The 23,713-nt window shown below is 32.4% G+C and overlaps 1 protein-coding gene across 4 annotated transcripts in view; it reads left to right on the plus strand.

The window, feature by feature from the left end:
• Positions 1-23,713, plus strand: part of LOC111048918 (integrator complex subunit 12) — a 73,086-nt gene that overhangs the window by 36,729 nt on the left and 12,644 nt on the right. For 2 of the 4 annotated variants that reach the window (XM_039428396.1, XM_039428395.1), the window contains exons 2-4: positions 11,885-12,202; positions 13,122-13,282; positions 14,033-14,189. In XM_039428396.1, coding sequence (XP_039284330.1) covers positions 12,008-12,202; positions 13,122-13,282; positions 14,033-14,189 — 513 coding nt within the window. In that variant the 5' untranslated portion in view covers positions 11,885-12,007. The remainder of the gene's footprint in view (positions 1-11,884; positions 12,203-13,121; positions 13,283-14,032; positions 14,190-23,713) is intronic. The other 2 variants (XM_022334900.2, XM_022334902.2) reach the window with 2 other exon arrangements.

Below are 23,713 nucleotides of genomic sequence, written 5' to 3' on the forward strand. Positions count from 1 at the left end.
CGGTATTCAAATCTAGGTTTTGAAAAATGTTTCAACTTACCATGGTTAGAAATCAACTCTGCGTCAAGACTAACTTCTTGATTATGATTATAGTTACCACAAACTCTGTTTCGAATTCTATGATACCAATGAGATTTTATGAAGAATTCTACAAATTCTATGAAGATGAAGATGCAAAAATCAACAATGAAGATGATGCATGATAATGATTATAGGAGTTGAGTGTATAGAATTAAGGCTCGGCAGGATAGGGACCATGTCCAATTACTATCTCCATAAGCGTAATGTTAATTGGGATTCCATATAACTCGGTTGATTTTCATCCGAATACTCCAGTCAATATCTCATTTTGAAGGTATGTTAATTCTCTATTTTAGTTGTGAAGTAGAAAATTATATTTTTGAGAGAACGTTTATATTCATCTATTAAGTGAGAAACTTTTATGATTTTTTCCTGGCGTTCTTTATGAATATTTTGGAAATTCATCTCGCAACTTGAATTCGTTTTGATGAGTTCTAATGAAATTAATTTTTTCATAAAAATCTACACATCCATACGGTTTTTAAATGGAATCTAGCGAAGGAGATTTTCGTCTGCAAGCCACTGAAAAATGGAGTTGTTGAACAGAGTTCGTTGACCCTGAGCAGTGTGTGACCGCCATCAGTTGTCTGGAGGGGTGCCATTTCATGGGCTTTGTATCCCTGTAAACAATAGCCCTTACACTTCCATTTCCTTTTGAAACTTATTCGCAGAAAGAATTCACAAGTAAAGGCATCTTGACCTGAGAGTGGACAAAATATAATCAGTATTATTTTCAGTTGACCCTCGAAAGCACTCGTCTTCAGTACAAGCCAAAGTCGATCAATTTCTGTTTGAAAAGTGTTCCTCGGTTAGTTTGGAACTATCGTGTCTGTGCGCGTGTGTTTGTGTGTAGGCAAAATAATTCCGAAATGTGGTTTATTCATCGATCGTGATCATACATTCCTGGCCGCTTCTCCTGATGGCCTGGTCGATGATGGCGAAGGGATAGCAGAAATAAAGTTTCCGGCAACTGCAGAATACATGACACCAGATGACTTGATATGTAAAAAGATTGGAGTTGTAGGGAGAATGTGGAGTAATGTGGATGATAGTCTAGTTATTAAAAATCTCATAATTACCACATCCAAGTTCAAGGGCAACTTCATATAACAAGAAGGAAATATTGCCTTTTTACTATATGGACGCCCCATGGTTTGAAGGTAGAAAAAATATTGAGGGATGATCAATTTTGGGAGAAATTTATGTTTCCAAAGCTTTGTAAGTTTTATAATAATGCATGTTTGTTCCCTGAGTTGATTGATCCCAGACATAGAAGACAAATGGAAATAAGAGAACCACAACATATCTTGCAAGCAATAACCGAGAAAAGAAGGAAATTGTAGGAATATTTGCTAATTTGTTGTCATTGTATGTATTTTTAATACCTATTCATTATTGTTTTTATGAGCTATAGGATACCGTATTGTGTTTTTATATAGAAATTGTTTGATATTATTCAAAGGTCAGCAAGTTTCTTGAGATTTATCTGTTCATGAAATGTGAACTTGAAGTAGGTGACCTATTCATTTTTTGAAGATTATGACAAGGCTGTCATGCGATACTTGATTTCAATACATAATTTCAAGACAAAATGAATGACCAAAAACGCACATCATTAGAAAAAAAAATTGAAAATTCGATTAGGGGGCTGGGGAAACGATAGCCCCCCCACTTAGTGTAATTGCGATTTGAGCATGACACATCGTTTGTGCACGAATGTGCACGTACATGTATCGATTGTGCACACTTTTTAAGCAAGGAAATAGGTTATCACAGGAGTTAGGTATAGTGGAGTAGGCAAGGGGGGCTGGGGAAATGCTATCCCCCAAACAGTCAGAACACTCCAATTTTCGGCTCAATCGTTTTTGCATCGTTTGTGCACGAATGTGCACGTGCATGTAACGTTTGTGCACTCTTTTTAAGCAAGGAAATGGGTCATCACAGGAGTAAGGTATAGTAGAGTTGGCAAGGGGGGCTGGGGAAACGCTATCCTCCAAACCATCAAAACACTTCAATTTTCGGCTTAGTCGTTTGTGCACGAATGTGCACTTACATGTAACATTTGTGCACACTTTTTAAACAAGGAAATGGATCGTTGCAGGAGTGAGGTATAATACATCGGCCAAGGGGGGCTGGGGGAAATGCTATCCCCCAAACCGTCAAAACACTCCAATTTTTGGCTCAATCGTTTGCTCTTCCTTCGTGCACGAATGTGGCTGGATCAGCCACAAAAATTATCATCCAATGTCATACTCCCATTATATTGTACTATGTATGTCTAGAAATATATAAGGAATGAGAAAATAGCACTACAATAGCAATAATAATAATTAATTATCAATCATGAGATATTTTCTTATATACAGTGAGTTTTTGATATGTTTACCTTCTCACTCCCCGAAACAGAACTGTGAGTTGAAAATTTTTTTGGAAATTTTCTCCTCTTTAACCCTTCCTTGATTCTACTAATATTGGTTACTAATATTTTTTACTTCAGATATTGAAGTCCCATGAATATCGATGGAAAACTATCACTATTTTTGAATATTGATTTTCTGATACTCATCCAAAATGCTTAGACATTAATTTTAATCTGTTTATTAACAAAATGAACAGATTTGGTAATCTGTCGATTGGATGTAATATAAGAAACTGACCCAACTTTTATGTAAGAGAGATGCATACAGAATGGGTGAAAAATCCGAGAACGGCTCAATATCTCATTCACAAAGGTAATTTGATGGTAAATGTGATTGGGGATCCTACTCAAATCTAAAATACTACTTTTTTATTACTTTAAAAATCTGGTCCACCATATTGAATGCAACTTGATTTTTTTAAAATAGGAAGGCTGTCATGCGATACTTGATTTCAATACATAATTTCAAGACAAAATGAATGACCAAAAACGCACATCAATATCTCAAACCGTTGAGAAGATATTCACATTTTTAATCAATACCATGGAAAACTGTAATGAAATCACATTAGAGTTGTATTGATTAATAATGTGAATATCTTAAAAATGGTAGACCAGATTTTCAAAGTCATAGTAAAGTAGTATGTTCAATTTGAGAAGGATTTCCAGTCACACCCACCTTGGAATCACATTTTTTATGAGATACTGAGTTCTCATACTTTCTTTGTTGCCGTTCTCCTTTCTGCTTTGATTAATAATGTGGTTTTTGGCATTCACTTTTTCTTGAAATTCTGTTTCAAAATCATGGATCGCATGACCACCTTCTATTTAAAAAAATAAAGTTGCATTCAAAATGGTGGATCCAAGATGGCGGACTCAACGAAATTTTTTTTTGTAATTTTTAGTAAATTGAATAACCTTCTCAAAAATTGATATTTTCAGAAAAGTTTTCTTTTACTATATCAACAATACCATGAAGAATCTATCCTCCGAATCTCATGGATTTATCTCTTACTGAACTTGATATGTTCTGTCCCAAAAATTTAAACTTTAGGCGCTCATATCTCAAAAAGTAATGATTGGAAAAAATGTTTTCCCAAGAAAACTTTTTCATTTTTAAAGCTTGATAGTATACATATCAAAAATCTTTGAAAAATATCACTAGTAGAAAGTTTATTTTTAGCCTTTGCACAGCCTTAATAATAATGCAGAGAACTCCCTTGCGTGAGAATCGAGTGAGTTGGGACCATCGTGCTTGGCTCGATTTTTTCAATTTGCAATTTCCTTGTGCTTAAAAACCTTGATTTCTTTGTTCCTTTTCCACCAAAACTCATTCACACCTTTCTTCCAGATAATAAAATAATTATTATAATAAATAATATTTCTATATTCAAAGCTATATATCTCGGTAAACCGTTATTATAAAAATTATTACTTGATCATGAAATGTACAATAGAATCTGCTCTTTCATTCACTGTAAATGATTCATTAGAAATATGTTCGTAATTTGAGATTCAATTGTTAAAAAAAAATCCGGAAATAGAAGATATTTTCCTCATATTCACGGTTTTGGCAGTTGAATGATAGGAGAACATTATTCAAGATGAATTTTAGGCAACTGAGCTCGTAGAGGATAATATTATCTACAATTTGGAATCAATCGTGAGTTTCTATGATGTATTAGACTCAAAAATGTATTATACTGAAGCATTTTACAAGATATGCAGTTTTGAATATAGAAATTGACCATTTTTTGTGTGTGGGAACATAGACTTAAGCACACTCAACGATAAAATTCCCATTTATATCATTCCAACTTATATCATTGTGCAAAATATCACTGTGAAGAATATAGATGGTGATAATAGTTGAAGGTTAAAATTAGGTGTTTTTCACAATACAAGGGGCATTGTTGTCAGGTGTACCTGGGAATCTGTATGAGATAGAGCGCTCTATCTAGTCTCAGGTAGTAGAGCACAAAATTACGCCAAGAGGGATTTTGAATTTCACATCTATATTGTAACAATCGGGATATATTGTTGATCAAATACTAAATATCATCAAAATTGTTTTTTTTTAATTCCACTCATTTTTGAAAAATTATAACTCAGTACTTATTGGAGATAGAGAGTACCAAATTATCTAATTTTATTCAGAATTTCATAATCTTAAAAAAAGGCAAGAGCAAATTTTTCTGTCCGATCACTGGATTTTGCAGAAATAGCTGAAAAATGAACCGAAAATACGAGGTTTTTGGGCCACTCTGTATATAGCACAAGGAAATTTTGCATAAAGAATTTGGTTCTGGACTTCTAATAAATAACATAAATAATATATTAAAAAATCAGAACTACAATAGAAATTGCAAGCACATCCCCTTTTTATGTCTATATTGACTGGACTATTTTTATACATTCATTGCCTGGACTAGCAGATTAATTTTTTAATATTGTTTTTATGTGATCCTTGCTCTATAGTGAGGTCCACGTTATAATGGCAGTGAAGAAAGATAGGAGAAAACATTGCCAACTCTCTCCATTTTGCCACTGAATGTACACAGCTGTTACTCAATTCATTCCATTAAATTTGATTTAATAATAATCATTATTTCCTTGATAGAATAATCAATGTAATGTCAAATTAATCAAGAATATATTTTTTCATAATTTGATTCAAAAAATTGCTTTCATAACAGATCAGATTTTTTTTATACAAACCTGAAATGACGACTAATTTAGAAAGCCAATCTGAATTTCAAAACAACAGAAATTAAGTTATTTGGCAGGCATTCTATTCCAATTTATTTCAATAATAGGATGGGCACGTTAAATTATCGGTTCCGGCTGAAGTATGACAGTCGTAAGGCCCATTGACAGCCCAAATTGTATATTTAGGCTACACTAACAACATTACCATAGTATGGCCATGAGAGCTTTTTTCCCGTCGCCGCCATGAAGATTCCAAATATTTGAATAAATTTTGTAATGTAGCTTGAAGGGGATTGTAAGTGAAATTGCTTGCCTTTACTCATTAAAGCATATTTTACTTATTCCTTTATAATGACTTACAAGTTGTTTTTATATTCCATATATAGTTTTGGAACTTGAAATAGTAAATGGTAGATAATAGCGAGTAAGAATGAAAGGTAGGTAACGTAATCTGAAAGCTGAATCTTCAAAAAATTACCAATCAAATTTTGAAATATTTCGTGATATTGTAGTTGGGGATATAAATAGGTAGTTAGTTTTATAAGTTTACAGCCGAGAAGTCAGACAAAATTATTATAAAGCACAACATGAATATAAACTGTGGAAGAGCCAACTGTTCTAGCCATGGTACTACTTTATGAATTATAAGCAAACATCAGTAATTCAAAAAGAAAAGACATGCTAGCTAAAGACTTGTTTTATCGATTTCCATCACATTCTCCTGAAATACTCCTACCCCGGGGGCAGCAAGGGACCTGGTTACCTACAACCCTTACCCCCCCCCCGCTAATAGCGTAATTGTTGAGCCCGAAATTTGAAAGTAGTATCACATGATAGCTGAAGACATGTTTCATTGATTTCCATCACATTTTCCTGGAATACTCCTTCCCTGGGGGCGGCAAGGGACCTGGTTTAATACAATCTTCAGTAATAGGGTAATATGGTAATAGGGCAAGGAAAGTAAAAATCAACACTAGAATATGAATTACAAGCACCAATGTATTAGTGACTGGACTATAGATCCAAGCGCCAAAGTATTTGATTAAAATAACTAGCTCCACCTATAAGTAGATTGGATTCAGTTCAGTATTATTGATAACTGCACAAAAGGCGAAAGTACTTGCACAATCTTGCACATATTGCAGTGTTATGTCTTGTAAAATTGGAGTGTTCTGACTGTTTGGGGGACAGCATTTCCCCTGCCCCCCTTGCCCACTCTACTGTACCTTACTCCTGCAACGACCCAATTCCTTGCTTAAAAAGTGTGCACAAACGTTACATGTACGTGCACATTCATGCGCAAACGATTGAGCCGAGAATTGGAGTGTTCTGACTGTTTGGGGGATAGCATTTCCCCAGCCCCCCTTGCCACTCATCTATACCTTACTCCTGTGATGACCCATTTCCTTGCTTAAAAAGTGTGCACAAACGATTGAGCCGAAAATTGGAGTGTTCTGACTGTTTGGGGGATATTGTTTGTATATCATGTGATGTTACTTAATCACATGATAACTGTTTGATAAAATAATAAGTTGTTTACTGAGTTTAGTTTGTTATCTACGTAAATAAAGATGGTTGCTTCAAATGGCTAAGAATTTATTAAGATATTTAAACATGGCGCAGTCAAGGAATTGAACAGAAAAGGAGAATGATAACGACAGGATTGAGTGAGTAATAAGATTGGGTAATTATCGTATTATTATATTTTTTCTTAAAAGACGAACATGGATTTCAACAAGCCAGAACCGTTACTATGCAACGGGGAAAATGTTTCACAAAATTTCGAATTATTCAGGAAAAATATCGTAAATTATTTCATAGCGACTGAGACAAATAAAAAATCCAACCAAATTCAAGTTGCAAGATTTAAAAACTTGTTAGGCAACGAAGCTTTGATTTTATATGAATTGTTACAAGATGTGGATGAGCCAGAAACGGTAGAATCAATATTAAAAATATTAGAGAGCTATTGTTTACCAAAAAAGAATGAGATCATGAATGTATACAATTTTATAGCTTGCAAACAAGAGGAAGGTCAATCATTTAATTCATTCTATGCAACTTTGAAGGGGCTAGTGACAAGATGCGAATTTGGGGAACAAGAGAATAAGTTATTGAAAGCTATGATTGCATTGGGGTTAAGGTCGAAAGAAATGCAACAACGTGTGTTGCGAGACAACGCCTCGTTGGAGAAAATAATTGATTATTGTCGCAGTGTTGAAATTGGTGAAAAATATGAGAAGTCAATAAATGAAGAAAAGTCTCGAAAGGAAGTGCACCCAGTTTCCAAGTATGATAAAAGGAAAACAAACTCATATCAGAAGATTGTATGCGGCTATTGCGGAATGCAGCATGTAGAAGGTAGGAGCTGCCCAGCGTCTGGTAAAAGCTGTAATAAATGTGGTAAGATGAATCATTTTAGCAAAATGTGCCTGAATAAAGGTAGAAGAAATAAATTCAGAGTGAGTGAGCAAAGGCTACCTCAACCATTACATAATGTTGTGGAAAGTCCAACAGCAATAGAAGAAGCTCACGAGTTTGTTGATTCAGAATATCTAGTTAACACTGTCAATGAAAAGGCTTGGTTCAAAACATTATTAATTGAACATAAACCAGTAAACTTCAAATTAGATACAGGATCAGAAGTGAATATATTGCCATATGAAATTGTGAAAGACAGTGTGTTATTGAGTAGGTTGAAAAAGAGTAGTGTTCGATTAGAAGCATACGGAGGATTTAAAATTTCACCTCTGGGTCAGTTCACTGCTCAAGTGGAATCAGAAAAAAGATTTGATTTGATAAACTTTGTTGTGGTCAAAGAGAGTACAGTACCGATTCTAGGCCTTGAAGCTTGTATTCAGTTGAATCTGGTGAAACAAATTGATGAAGTTCAGAAGCAAAGTAGTAACAACAATGTGAAGGATAGAACGTATTTTTTTGAAACGTATTCTGATGTGTTTACTGGCCTTGGTTGTTTCCCCGACAAGTGCAAAATTCGATTAAAAAAGGACGCAATGCCACATGCCAGTTCAGCGAGACGTATACCAATGAAGATTCAGGACAAATTTAAAGAAAAACTTGATGATTTGATAACCATGAAAATTATTGAAAAGGTTGAGGAGCCCGTTGAATGGGTTTCAAATGCTGTGATAGTAGAGAAACCTGATGGATCCTTAAGAATTTGCATAGACCTGTACATTTGAACAAGTACATTGTAAGAGAAAGAGTTACAATCCCAACAATACAGGATATTCATCCTCGTCTAGCAAATAAAGAGTACTACAGCGTTCTTGACATAAAAGATGGATTTTATCACATACTCCTTGATGAACAATCTGCTAAATATTGCAATTTTAGCACTATATTTGGAACTTATAGATTTTTACGTTCTCCTTTTGGCTTATGTAATTTACCAGAATTGTTTCACAAATGTGTTTCAAAGTATTTTGAAGATATTCCAGGAGTAGTGGTTTATTTCGATGATATTTGCATTGCTTCAAACAACAAAGAAAAACATGACGAGACAGTGAAACAGGTCTTGGAACGAGCGAGGAAATTAAACATCAAATTTAATTTCAAGAAATTTCAATATTGCGTACCTGAAGTGAAGTATTTAGGAATGCTGTTTAATAAATCAGGAATGCTTCCTGATCCAGGAAAAATAAAGGTTATTAATGATCTCCCCGACCCAACAAATAAAGCTGAACTACAACGTCTGTTGGGGATGGTCAACTATTTGAGAATGTTCATCCCAAATATGTCACAAATAGTGTCACCATTGAGAGAATTATTGAAGAAAGACGTCTCTTGGTGTTGGACAGAGATTCATGTAAATGCAATCAATAACATTAAAAAGGTTCTTACAAGTGACAAGGTAATTGCTCCCTTTGATTATAAGATTCCAGTTTTAATCCAATGTGATGCATCACAAGACGCTTTAGGATGCTGTTTACTACAGAACAACAAGCCAATTTATTTCTCATCACGATCTATAAACTCTTCTGAATGTGAATATGCCCAAATTGAGAAGGAACTCCTTGCTATTGTATTTGCTTGTGATAAATTTCACACCTATATCTACGGTCATGATGAATTGACTATACATACTGAACATATGCCATTAGTTTCAATAATGAAGAAACCATTAAACAACATACAGAATAACAGAATTCGTCGATTGAGACTAAAACTAATGCCTTACCGCTTTAGCCTCCAGTACTTACCTGGGAAAAACATGTATATTGCTGATTATTTGTCAAGGTGCGGTGTAAGAACTAAAGAAAAAGTTGATTTGAGCATGGCGGATATGGTTCATTGTGTTACTGAGAATGGCGAAGTTGAATTTTCAGAGAAACGCTTGAATGAATTTGTAACAGAAACACAGAATGATGATGTTCTTCGGAAAGTTATAGATTATTGTGAAAATGGCTGGCTTAATAACATTGTTGATGGAGGAGAACTAAGGCATTTTTTCAAAATAAGAAATGAAATACAATTTAGCAAGGGTCTATTGTATTATAATTCAAGAATTATTATACCCAAGAATTTGAGAGATTTTATCTTGAATAGGCTCCATGAAACGCACTTAGGAGAAACAAAAATGAACAGCATTGCCTCAAAATTTTATTATTGGCCAGGAATAAGAGCAAACATAAAAAATCTGGCTGAATCCTGCACGCTTTGTCAAAAATATAGAAGGTCCAATGTTAGAAGTCCAATGCTTTCTCATGAAATACCCGATTTCCCATTTTTAAAAATTGGAGTGGATATAGCTGAAGTAAAAGGAATAGCTTATCTCATAGTTGTGGATTATTATTCAAGGTGGCTTGAAATAACAAAAATGAACAGTAAGACAAGTTCGGCTGTTAAATCTATTTTATCCCAGTTATTTGGCAGGTTTGGAATTCCGCAGATTATAATAGCTGATAATAATCCGTTTGGCTCCCAAGAAATTATACAGTTCGCAAAGGAGTGGGATTTTAAAATTATTACAATAAGTCCTCGTTATTCTCAGTCTAACGGCTTAGCTGAAAAGGGGGTGCACATAGCAAAGACTATGATAAGAAAGTGTGCTGAAAGCAAAACCGATTTAAACTTGAGTTTGCTTAACTATCGGAATAGTTGTGTTGCGGGTCTCAATTATTCTCCTGCTCAGTTAATGTTTGGTCGAATGATAAGAACAAAGTTCCCTTATCCTCAAGATAGTTTGAAACTTCATCAACTTCCTCGGGAAGAAATAGCAGTGCAAATGAAGAACCATAAATTTCAACAGAAAGAAACATACGATAAGCAGTCACGGAAACATGTATCTTATTTCAAAGAAAATCAGCCCATTTATATCCAAGATTGGAGAACAAAATTATGGGAGCCTGGAGTAGTTATTAATGAAGCTGATGCCCCACGGTCCTATGTGGTGAAGTCCAATAGTGGAAGAATATTAAGAAGAAATGAGAGGTTTTTAAGAAGACGATGAAATCAAAGGAAAGGTTGAAAAAGGAAATGTTTGAGAAAGTAAAAGGGGAAGATGTTTGTATATCATGTGATGTTACTTAATCACATGATAACTGTTTGATAAAATAATAAGTTGTTTACTGAGTTTAGTTTGTTATCTACGTAAATAAAGATGGTTGCTTCAAATGGCTAAGAATTTATTAAGATATTTAAACAGATAGCATTTCCCCAGCCCCCCTTGCCCACTCTACTATACCTCACTCCTGTGATAACCCATTTCCTTGCTTACAAAGTGTGCACAAACGTTACATGTAGTACGTGCACATTCGTGCACAAACGATGTGTAATGCTCAAATCGCAATTACACCAAGTGGGGGGGGGGGCTATCGTTTCCCCAGCCCCCCTAATCGAATTTTTAAATAATTTGTTCAGTTTGCGTGCACAAATGCAGAGTGGTCGTGCACATTCGTGCACAAACGATGTGTAATGCTCAAATCGCCATTGGGCTAGGTGTGGGGGGGGGGGGTGCAGTGAAATGTACGTGAGGCCTACGACCGTAGATGACTGGAAAACAGTCTTCTACTGTCGCAGGCCTCGACTGTCGTCGGTCTCGACTGTCGCGCCCCCTAGGCGACAATAGAGGACTCTTCAATTTTCGTACACTCCCGACAGTCGAGGCCTACGACCGTAGAGGAAAACAGTCCTCTGCTGTCGCTGGCCTCGACTGTCGCGCCCCCGCCGGCAGGACAGCCAAAAAGACGTCCTCTTCACAAGCTGACCTTCTTCTTGTAACTAAAACATCTATAATTGTATTTCAGTGTAGAAGAACCTTACTGTAAGATAAATTAGAGAAGGTCTAATACACTTTCTCATATTTCTCGCAGTAAATGAAATCAAACTTTATTCTCAATTTATTCTTCCCGCTATCCATTCGGAACTCTAGGAGTCATTCAACCATAATATATTGATAATGAATGCTTGATTCATCAAGTCTTTATTTATTTAAATGAAAGTCTATTTTTCTTTTATTTATTTATTCTATTTGAGTATTACAATATAAAAATAATCCTTTACATACAATAAAAACAATTATTAACAATAGTTGTATTTCTTAATTTACCTGATTATATTTCTTCATTTTTTGTAACTGATTGTCCTCTTTTGTCCATTGCACCATAAATCAACTTAACTTACTTATTTTAAATTATTTATTCTTTCAAACAGATCAGGTGACTCTGGAGGTATCTATATTGAGAGTCTCAAACTAGAAGGCTATATTGTCTGTTCTTTAATCTGGAAGAATAAAATGACATTATTATTTATAGCAGTTGATGAGCTTCACTAGAGATGAGTGGTGAAGTAGAGACGTATATAGCTAAGCCTATCAAACTGCTGCTCTCATCAGAAGAGGATGCTTGCGAACAGCTGAGAATGATGCTAGAGGAGAGTGTCAGCGCCAGATATGGAGCGAGAAAGGCACAAGCCATAGCCAATCTCACTCCTTCTGTTGGCAAAGTATTGAAGAAAAGAGCTGGTAGTATTGTAAGTAGATAATTTTCATATATTTTAAATTATTTCTCCATTAAATTTTGTTTCCTACTATTATCCTCTTTCAAAACTTTCAAATACTTATTATTTTTAAATACTTTCTTGTACTCATTTTCCCTTTTTTGAGTTAGAGTAGACTCACTTGTCCAATAAAAGTCAAGCATAGAAGTAATTTCATTCAAAGTACATCTAATGTTAATTAGAAGTATATCTTGGGTATTCCTCCTCAAGAAAGGACGGTTATCTCTTCAAACCTCCGCTAATGTATGTTTATACAAAGTAATATTACAATGATATCAAATGAAATTAATTCTATACCTTATCATTCAATAATTCTTTTGTAAGCTTCCATACTTTATGAACACATTAAACATTTTGCTATATCTTCTGTCTTATTCTACACTATATCTTCTATACTATTAATAAAATGGTGAATTATTGTAAGGGATAGGAAACTCATGTTTGACGCATCGTCACTTCTGAACTACTGAACTGATCAACCTGCAATTTCGGAGATGCTGAATATTCCAAGGATGGTTAAAGACCTATTATAATTTTTATTAAAGGTTGTGCGAATTGTTCGAGTTCATCCACAGTCTTTTTTCTGACAGTTTTCAACTTCAATGAAGATTATTTATGTAATTTTCACAAAATAATGAATAATCAATCTGTTTTTTCAATTAATTTTTCTATTGTTCTCAAGTAAAATGTTCATTATGGTACGATTAAAATATAATTCAATCTATTTGTGTTTTTCACAGTCCCTTGTGGAGCGTGGCTTCCAACTGCTCGTTGTAAGAAATTGTAATTAAATAAGTGTATAAGCCAGCATAAATCTATTTCAATATTATAATCTGAATGAATATCTGCATAAGATATAATCTTAATAGCATCTGGATTTTCCACTTTGCAGTCACCTGAGCCAGTTCCAGTGAAAAAATCCAAAGTCGAGCCAGTGCCAAAGTCGAAGGAGCCTTCTCCTGTTGTTAAGATAGAGAGTGAAAGTTCAGATGGTGCAGACAGCGAAGATTTATCTCTTGAGATTCTTGAGGAGAATTTGTGCTTCATTTGCAAGTAAGTTAGTGAACAATTTATCTATTTAATAATTTATCATAGCTCATATATGCTGGAAGGACAAGCACGATTCAAACATTTCAATTCTGGCACTTGAACTTACACACTCCACTCTAACATTAATTTCACTTTGAGTAGCTCCTTTGAATACAGTTTATACCTTACAAACTCATCTCAATGTTCACTTGAAAAAATAATTTATCAGAAATATGAAGCATACAAACTCATCTCAATGTTCACTTGAAAAAATAATTTATCAGAAATATGAAGCATACAAACTCATCTCAATGTTCACTTGAAAAAATAATTTATCAGAAATATGAAGCATACAAACTCATCTCAATGTTCACTTGAAAAAATAATTTATCAGAAATATGAAGCATACAAACTCATCTCAATGTTCACTTGAAAAAATAATTTATCAGAAATATGAAGCATAGTTTACAACATGAACAGCTAAATTTGGTCTGGAAGTGAATAATTGATTGTAATTCAACTTTATATGACTTTCTCTGTGTAGGTAGATAAAAAGGATTAAAATACTTCAATGATGGTATTCAATAGTTTTTTTTTTATTCTGAATGATTAAAATCATATAAATAAATAATTTATTTTCCTTTCAAAATCCATTCATTTCTTATTGTTCTAATTATTGTAAAATCTACTTGAGAATATTCTGGTTGAAGATAATTTAGTAGAAAATATCTTGATAATGTGCATTAATTTTGACGAATATTTTGATATTTTCAGAAATGTAAGTTCAACGAGTAAGAATAAAATGTTGGAGTGTCTGGACTGCCACAACTTGTGCCACCAGAACTGTGCCTCCCCTCCGGTCACAGCTGATGTCAACGATCCCCGTTTCGTGTGGTACTGCAGCAACTGCAATAAAGGATCAAGTCGAGTGGTGAGTACTAAATAATATACAATCATTTTTTCCATTTCACCTTTATATTACACAATCAAAACTGATAATGGTAAAAAGCTGTGTACTGTATATATCAGAAGGCTGAATCTATAGACGTTGATGTTGACAGTTTTTAAGAACGTTCTAAACAAAGAAGAAGAACAAAAAATGGCAGGCATAAATCGGAATGATTTTAATAGCTGATTTACTTTCTTTGATGCTAGAGGGTTCTTTTCCTTGTCAATGAAAGTTTTTCTATTTTTTTTATCAAAATACAGTCCCTATTAGTTTTATTTTGATTTATTTTTGTAATATTACATTTTTTCTCAATTAAAATTGAATCTTCAATTCGATATTCAAAATATTAATAAAACTTGATAAAAAATATTGGTGTAATCGATATACGGACTTGACTTTTCACAGGGAATTTATCATATATACTAGTGTTGAACTTTCCACTGAATCACTGTAACAAAGTTCTATTTCTGAATAAACAGATAATTTTAATCAATATAAAGGTTAATTAAATTTAAAATAACTTCAAAAATAAAGTTTTATTGAGTATAATAAATGAAATTTGTAGAGTTGTTTTCTTTATTAGTGAGGTTGGCATTGATGATGTTTTTAAGGTGTATCTTTTAAGAAAGCAAGTCATTTTCACTCTCAGGAAAAATGGCTGAAATAGAATCGTTTTTGTCATGTTGAAAATTTTCTGTTTATGTGAAATTTAAAATGTTTTTATTTGAGATCTGAATAATTCTATCATTTTCTATATGTGTGTTGAATGTATCATGTAATTTTGAAGTCTGTAGCCAAACAAATGAATTCAATATAAAGAGATAAGTATTTTAGCTTGTAAGATTCTATGTTTAAGTGTCAAATGGTTTTGTTCAGTAAATTTTTGTTGTAAATTGCTCAAGTATTATGAAAATTATAATTTAATTTTGCTCTGAACTGGATTTCTTATTCATAAGCATTAGATCAATTCATGATATATCAAGATATAAGCTTATTAGGAACCGATGACTTTCCTTAAGTGATAGGTGAATGCTATCCAACCTATTAGGATAAATTGGTAGTACGTCAAATGGTACGCCCTGGTGTGGGACTCAAACTACAAAATATATCCCTGGTTATGAAAAATTATTAGTAGGATAGAATGTCTTGATAGATTGTGAATGGGAGATGCTGCTGAGTGGGGAATCGGTTCAAGAGAGTTTAGGTTCTAATGAGTAAATATTTTTTACGCAGTAGCAAGATGGAGAACAATAAAAATAATGAAGTTTTATCCAAGGGGAACATTCAGAATGTAGATGAAGAATCTCAAGATTTAGACCTAACCTTAAACAATGACTCAAACGATAGTGTAGCTGTAAGTGAAAATGTTTCAAATGTAACAATTCAAGAGGCAGTAGTAGAAATATTAAATGAAACCAGTATGGAAGAAGCTAAAAGTGATCTAAATCTTATAGCGTTTTTAACACAAAAGTTTGAGGAACAAATGCCAAGTTTGATAGAAATATGCTAGGTTTGATGAACAAAATGCTAAGATTGACAATCTGAAACAAGATCAAAATGTTAGGTTTGATGATATGAAGCAAGAACTTGCTAGCATAAGAATAGAGCAGGTTAGTACAAAGCAGGAAATAAAAGAGATAAATGATACATTAAGTAAAAATCACAAAGAAATAGGTCAGCTACAGCAAAAAAACTAATGATCTTGAAATATCAATGTTAGATGTAGAAAGATCAATGCAAAACAAAATCATTCAAGTTTCTGATAAGGTCGATGAGGTTGTTGATAGCGTAAATAAAAATAAGATCATAATTGAGCAACAAAATATGACACAAGATGCTATTAATGTAAAAAATAATGAACGTATTAAACATGTTGAAAAAGAGGTTGTAGATTTAAACAAAAAAGTAGACAGGGAAATCAAGGTATTGTCCTCTTTGAAAATAGATTGTCAAGAAAATACAGCTGCTATAACTGAGGTTAGGAAAAACATGAATAAAATAAACATTTCCACAAAACCTATTTGTAATCATAATGGTAACAATAGTAATTTTGAAAGGTTTGAGTTTCAAATGCAAATTGACAAAAAGAATCCAATGCATTTCTTAGTAAACTTGACTTATCTTGAAAGAAATGAAATCACAAACTGGATCAAAATTAAAGGTATTTTGGAAAACAACTTCAATGCAAATTTTGCTCATCGTGATTGGTGGATTTTCATCCGTTTTGATGTAAACAACTATAAAGAATTTAAAGAGAAATTCATTGCTAGAATGTGGTCAGACGATATTCAGTCATCTGCTTAAAATGATTTGAGATTTGGAAAATATAAGCCAAACTTATCTAAAAGTCTTACTGAGTATTATATTTCTCGTTTCAATATTGCTAAGAACCTAATTCTAGCCTTAGATAAAGATACTATTTTTAAGTTTTTGAAAGGTCATTATGATGAAACCATATCTACAGCTGCAATCATTCGTAATATTAAGACTAGTGATGAGTTCATTTGTTTGTTGAATGAGTTTGACAATACTGACACTTACAAAGTAAACAGACAAATGTCCCGTGATCATAACAATGCTCAAACTGGAAGTCAAAATAAAACAATAAGTTCTTATCAGAGTGAACATAGGGATGATAGAAATAAATTTCAGAAATCAAATGGTGTAATGTTTCATGATAATAACAAGCAGTATCAAGGAAGAAGGAATTATTTCCAAAATCGAAGGTACCAAAATGGACCAAACAATAATGGTCATAGAGATCAAAATTTTCAGAATAATTTCAGAGATAATAGAAATCATCAACTTGTGAATTCAAATCAATTTAATTCAAATCGACCAGCTAACAACTACCAGTTAGATTTCAGCCTCCCACCGCCAGGTTATATGCCTGCTCAAACTTCCAATCAGATGAATGCAAATCGTCCATGACAGAATGTTCCTTTAAACTAATAAGGGGACGACGAAATGACAGCCCTGTTCTCCCAATTAAGGAAAGGTCAAATTTTTATATAGCAGTAGACATAAATAAAATAAATTTCGAATCTGCAACTTCAAACAGATTAGAAATTAGAAAGCCAGAATTAATCAGTCAAATTCATATGCAAGATAATAGTTGTAAAAATTTAAGTAATGAAGTAATACCTATTTATCTCAAGAAAGTCATATTAAAGAATCAAGTGTTAATATAGTACATACTCCAGAAATTCAGGTAGATGAAGCTATGAATAAATCTGAAACTGTTTGTCAAGAAGAACCATACATGGTAGGTTGTATCTTTAATGAACTATTGGAGGAACAAGAGAACACTCCACCTACTGAATATGATTTAGCAGAAATAGAAGTACAGATTTTCAATAAGAAATATCAAATGATTATTGACACTGGCTCTGAGGTAAATGTAATTAATGAGAAACTTGTTGATGAAATGAAGAAAAACAATCTCAAATTAAACTTAGTACCAGCTCCTAATGTAAGTATAGTTGTAGCTACTGGTATGCGACATAAGAAGGTAAATAAACAGATTATGTTAGAAGTATTATTTGATAAGTTAGAATTGCCAATAGTTTTTCTTATAGTTCAAGATTTAAATGTAGATATTTTGGTGGGTTGTGATTTCTTAAAAGATGCTGGAGCAGTTATTGATTTCAATCAAAATATGATATCATTGAAAGATTGTTGTTTTCCATTTATAAAAAAGGATACCTTGAAGTACAATAGACTTTTTCATGTCAACATAGAAAGAAACCAAGAAACGTTTGATACTTTATGGAATCAGCAGATTGATAATTTAAGATTACAACTAAGAGGTGAATCTCCTGAATTGGTAAGCCAATTAATTGAAGTACAGTATTTGAAAATAATAAAGATATTTTCTCTGATAGTCCTGGATCTGCAAAAGATTATTTATGTCAACTTAAAATGAAAGATGATGTGAAATTAGATAAAAAGAGTTATCCGATCCCATATCAGTATAGAGATCAAGTTAAGAAAGAATTAAAGAAAATGTTAGATCAGAAAATTATTGAACCAGGTAGCTCTGAATATACAAGCCCCATGGTAGTGGTAAAAAAGCCAAATAATGAAATTCGATCATGTTTAGATGGAAGAGAGATAAATAAGTACATAATAAAAGATTTTACAGAAACTGAACCAATAGATAACTTACTCATTCGATTCAATAAGTGCAACTACATTAGCAGTTTTGATCTCACTCAAGGTTTCAATCAGGTAAAATTAACTGAAGATAGTAAAAAATATGTAGCTTTCAATGTTTTTGGTCAGACTTATCAATATACACATCTACCATTTGGTTTGAATATTAGTGAATCTGAATTTATCAAATGCTTGTACAAAATGCTAGGTGAAGAGGTTTGTGAGTTTACTATTGCTTATATTGACGATCTTGCCATTTCTAGTGTATCTCTTCAACAACATATCATTAGAATTGAATTATTATTCAATAAGTTAAGGGAAAGTAACTTGAAATTGAAACTAAATAAATAAAAATTTATTGCAGACAAGATAAAGTATTTGGGTTTTATTATAAGTAAAAATGGTATTGAAGCAGATGACTCTAAGCTAGATGCTATTCAGAAATTTACCATTCCACAAAATTTGAAACAATTGCAGTCATTCATTGGTCTTTGTAATTTTTACAGAAAGTTTCAGAAAAATTATTCATACCTGACAATTCGTTTTAAGTATCTTCTATGCAAGAAAAATAAGTTCATTTGGACTGAAAAAGATAATGATACCTTTCAAGAAATCAAAAATAGATTCAGCGACTGTGTGATTTTGAAACATCCTGATTATAACAAAAGTTTCATTTTGGCCACTGATGCTAGTGATGTAGGAATTGCAGGTAAAATTATGAGAGTTAATCAATATATGATGAAAAAATACCATCAGAAAGCACATAATGATTAGGAATCCTGTGTCATGCCGGGATTCAGAATAGCATAATCGCTACGCAGTGTATGGTAAGAGTCCATAATTGTGTCTTTTTTCTTTCCTGTAGCCTATTTTCTTGGCCCTAAATCTTTTCAAATTTCGATTCTTTCCTGTATTTGTGTAGTATTCAGTAAATTTCTTCTATTATGCATATCTTAACCAATCTTGTCCATAGTCATTTGAATTTGTGAATTTAAATTTGTATGCTTCTAAAATAATATTAGAAGTTGAAATTGTAGCTTATTTTCCCAATCTTTAATTGTTGATTGTTGAAAACTTAACTTTTCTAAAATCTATCCATTGTAGTGTAAATAATTGTGTGCTTGTGACATATTTTTTCATCATGTATCACTTATTTTGAAATGTATCAATTTTGTGTGTGTTGTTTTAGGGAATTTATTATCCATTATTAATCTTTCTCTTCCTTTTATTACTTAGGGAATTTATTTACCTATTTTTCCTTTTTCTCTTATTTGTATTTTTTAGGGAACTTATTTACCCATTATCCATATTGATTTTGTTTATATTGTTGAAATGGTTTGTAGTTATTATACAGTCCTCAAATTCATAAATTATATGAAAAATGAATGGTTCAATTAAGAAAATGTTGAACTTTAATCTGATGTATGAATTCTTTTGTTATAATGATAACAATTTCAAAATTTGAAAGTATTAATGAACTGTGTTGCCATAAATATGAAATGTTCAAGATAAATGAAAGTTAATTTGAATAATGATGATTTTATTGAATGTAAAAGTTTTGTCATATTATTAATTGAAATGAGTTGAAGTTTGAATCTCTTCTAAATTTGAATATTAAATTGATGTATTTTTTCTAAATTTTAAAACTGTTTTTCTTTATAAACTTAGATATGATTAATTATCGTTTGAAATAGATGCTGGGGTGTATGTAGAAATTTTAGTGAGGTTTGATGATTAGTATTTTGCTGGTATATGATTGTTTTTGAGATGGAAAACCATTATTGCCTAAAGAAGAAATGACCAGAAGGTTATGACTTAGAGAGGCAGTAATGAATAATATTTTTTGTGTTGATTGCCATAGATGGAAAATAATGATTAATTGTGTTGATTGCCATAGATGCAAATAATTACTTATGAATATTGTTTGCCATTGAAGCGAAATATTATTGATGTTTTGAATGATTTCTTGTTTAATGATTAGTAGTAAAGTTTTGTCATGAAATGTAGTTTGTGTTTAGAACATTGAAAAGTCGAAATAAACTATAGTATCCAACAAACGATGATTAAGAATAAATAAAGAATAAATTGCTTTTTATAAATTATTTGAACAAAATTAAAATGAAAATTTATAAATTTGTCTACATAAATAACTTTGAAACCCTGAATGATAAATCATAAATCTGAAATACTATATTATTTTGAAATGTTATATTGAATGATAATGAAATGCAGATATATTGTATTATGAAATGATTTTTAGTGGAAGGCCAATTGTATAAATATATTGAAGTATGTATTAAAATTATTTTGTTGTGATGATCTGATGTTTTTTGCAATTTTGATAATGATACAGAGTGTTATGACATTTATGTAACATGTATTTGATTATGTTGTAAATTTTTAAGAATGGATTAAATTTTACTATTTGAACAGTGAATTTTCAATTTTTTTTTTCAATTTATTAAAAACACACATAACAAGACAAAACAAAATTACAAAGAATATGAAACAAATAAAACACAATAAAATGTTACAAATATAAAAAACCATGGGCTTTGTGGTTGGGTGTGTTGGAGAAGAGAAAAAAGAGAGGAAGATACCTAGCCAACTATGGTTTCCCATGTAATAGGCAGGCAAAGAAGAGAAGAGAAGTAATGAGGGAAAAAGGTAAGGGAGAAATGGGGGGAAGGAAGAAAACAGAGGAATAGGTACTCAGAATAAAGGTAAGCGAGTCCACTGAAAAATGAAAAGACAATGCTGGAGCAGAAATCTCGAGTCATATATCTAAATGGAAGAAGAAATTACTGTATGTCCAGTTTTTTATATCCCGTTTAATTTTTCCGCTGATCTTATTGTCCATGAGAAAGTGATTTGGAATGAGGTTTATTATTTTAGTACCCATGTAAATTAACTGCCTCCTTATACATTCAATATTAGTGTTATGGGTTACATATTTGTTAGCAGTGGCCCTTAGATTATAATAATTAAGTGTAGAGTTTATTGTGAGAGGAAAATCGGATCTATATTTTATTAAGTACTCAATTACGGTTTTTATGTATAATTGACTTATAGTCATGACCTCAAAATCACTAAAAACCATATCCGTTGGATAGAGCCTGGGTTTGCTTAATATAGTTTTAATTATCAGTTTTTGTGCTACAAATAATTCAGCAATATGACAGTTGAAACAGCCTCCCCAAACAACTATGCCATACTGCAGAATTGACTTGACTAGAGCATGATACATCATTTTCAGGTGGTTCTTATTAAGAATTCTGTTAACTTGGTAAAATTTAAAAGATAAATATCTAATTTTTCTACATATGTATTTAATATGAACATCCCATTTAAGGTTTTCATCAATTATGATTCCCAAGTACTTAGTATTATTGACTTTTTTAATGGTGGGACAATCACAATTACCCAAGTTTAAATTGCACTGAGAATGGAGTCTCAAATCATGATTCTCGTTGGGCTGTCCTACTCTATTTGCAGAGAAAGTTATGTAATTCGTTTTTTCAATATTTAAACTCAAGGTATTCTCATCTAACCACTTCTTGATTAAAAGCATATTATTTTCAGCTATGGTATGAACTTCATTCCATGAATTACCGTGAAAAATAGCTGCAGTATCATCTGCAAAGGATATCACAGTTGAGTTTAGAAGTCTTAAATTTAAAAAGTCATTTACATAGAGTATGAAAAGGATGGGAGAAAGTACAGTATCTTGAGGAAGACCATAAGAAGTTAAGTTAGTTACACTAGATTGATCATTTATGGTTAGGGACTGGGTTCTATTACTCAGATAGCTTTTGAACAATTTAAGCGAGACTCCTCTGAAACCATAGGACTCCAGTTTATTGAACAAAGTATTATGAGGTATTGTATCAAAAGCTTTGCGTATATCCAGGAAGACTGCAATAGTTTTCTTATTGGAGTTTATTTTATCAGATAAAGTATTGACGAATTTTATTAGAGCGTCAGATGTACTTTTACCATTTTGGAAACCGAATTGGTTCTTGTTGATTATTTTGTTAAGATTCAAGAAAGAAACAACTCTTGACTTTATTAGTTTCTCCATTATTTTAGCAAGGTTGCTGATAAGACTAATCGGTCTATAATTACAGGGATTAGTCGGGTCACCTTGTTTGAATAGAGGTTTTATTTTGGCTGATTTGAGGTGCTCAGGAAAATATCCCTCCTCAAAGCATCTATTAAAAATGAAAAAGAGAGGTTGAGATATAAAATTGGCTATTTTCTTCAGCGTAATATTACCTAGACTATCAATACCAGGACTGCAGTTGTTCTTTAGATTTTTAATAGTTGCCTCAACCTCAACTGGGCACGTTGTTCCCATAAAAAACGTGTTATCGATCTGTATTTCAGGAAATCGATCATCAGTATTATCAGGGATATTGATAGTTTGAGCTTGTAATTTACCCACATTTGTGAAATAATTGTTGAGGGATTGAGCATCAAGTTCAGTACTCTTGTCGTTGATACTGTCCTCACCTATAACTTCGTTTATGCACTTCCACAACTTCATGCTGTTGTTATTACAATTTTCAATTTTCCCTTTATAGTAGACTTCCTTTGCATGATTTATGATCTTATTCAAACCATTACGATAAACTTTATATTCATTCTTTAATATATTGTTATTAGGATCTCTTCTGAGTCTAGAATGCATTTTGTCCCGCGTGATTATTGATCTTATGATGCCTTCAGATATCCAGGGCTTCAGGGGACGAAGTCTGTTAGGTATCTCTTTTACCTTTCTGCATTGGTTGATGAGACTGGTCAAACGATCGACAAATTTATCCATAATAGTGTCAATGCTTCCATTCACGGTATAGATTTCTTCCCAATCTTCATTCCTTAAGCGTTCCAATAGTGCATGATAGTTGGTTCTAGTTAATGTGTTTATCAATACTTTTCTATTATCCTTATTGATAGGAACCTTCACCAAGTTCAGTACAACCGCGTAGTGGTCAGTTATGGTTGTCCTAAATATAGCTCCTTTAATGGACATAGAATGGTTGCCTGAATTTTTATAAAAAATGTGGTCAATGCAAGAATTTGTTGTGGTTGTTACTCTGGTATCACCAGTTATGTAAGACTTATAGCCATTACTATTGAAAATATGCAGATAATCTTGAACAGGAACACTAGTTGAATGTGTATTTATATTCATGTCTCCCGCCACACATACATTTATTCCATTAGGAATATTACTGATTTCATTACTCAGACTATTAAGAAAATTATCAATATTTTGATTACTTGGTGATCTATAAACCCCAATCACCTTCACAATAAAATCATCAATTCTTAGGTCAGCACTAACTACA

Source organism: Nilaparvata lugens, chromosome 5, assembly GCF_014356525.2.
Source record: "Nilaparvata lugens isolate BPH chromosome 5, ASM1435652v1, whole genome shotgun sequence".
Taxonomy (NCBI): Eukaryota; Metazoa; Arthropoda; class Insecta; order Hemiptera; family Delphacidae; genus Nilaparvata; species Nilaparvata lugens.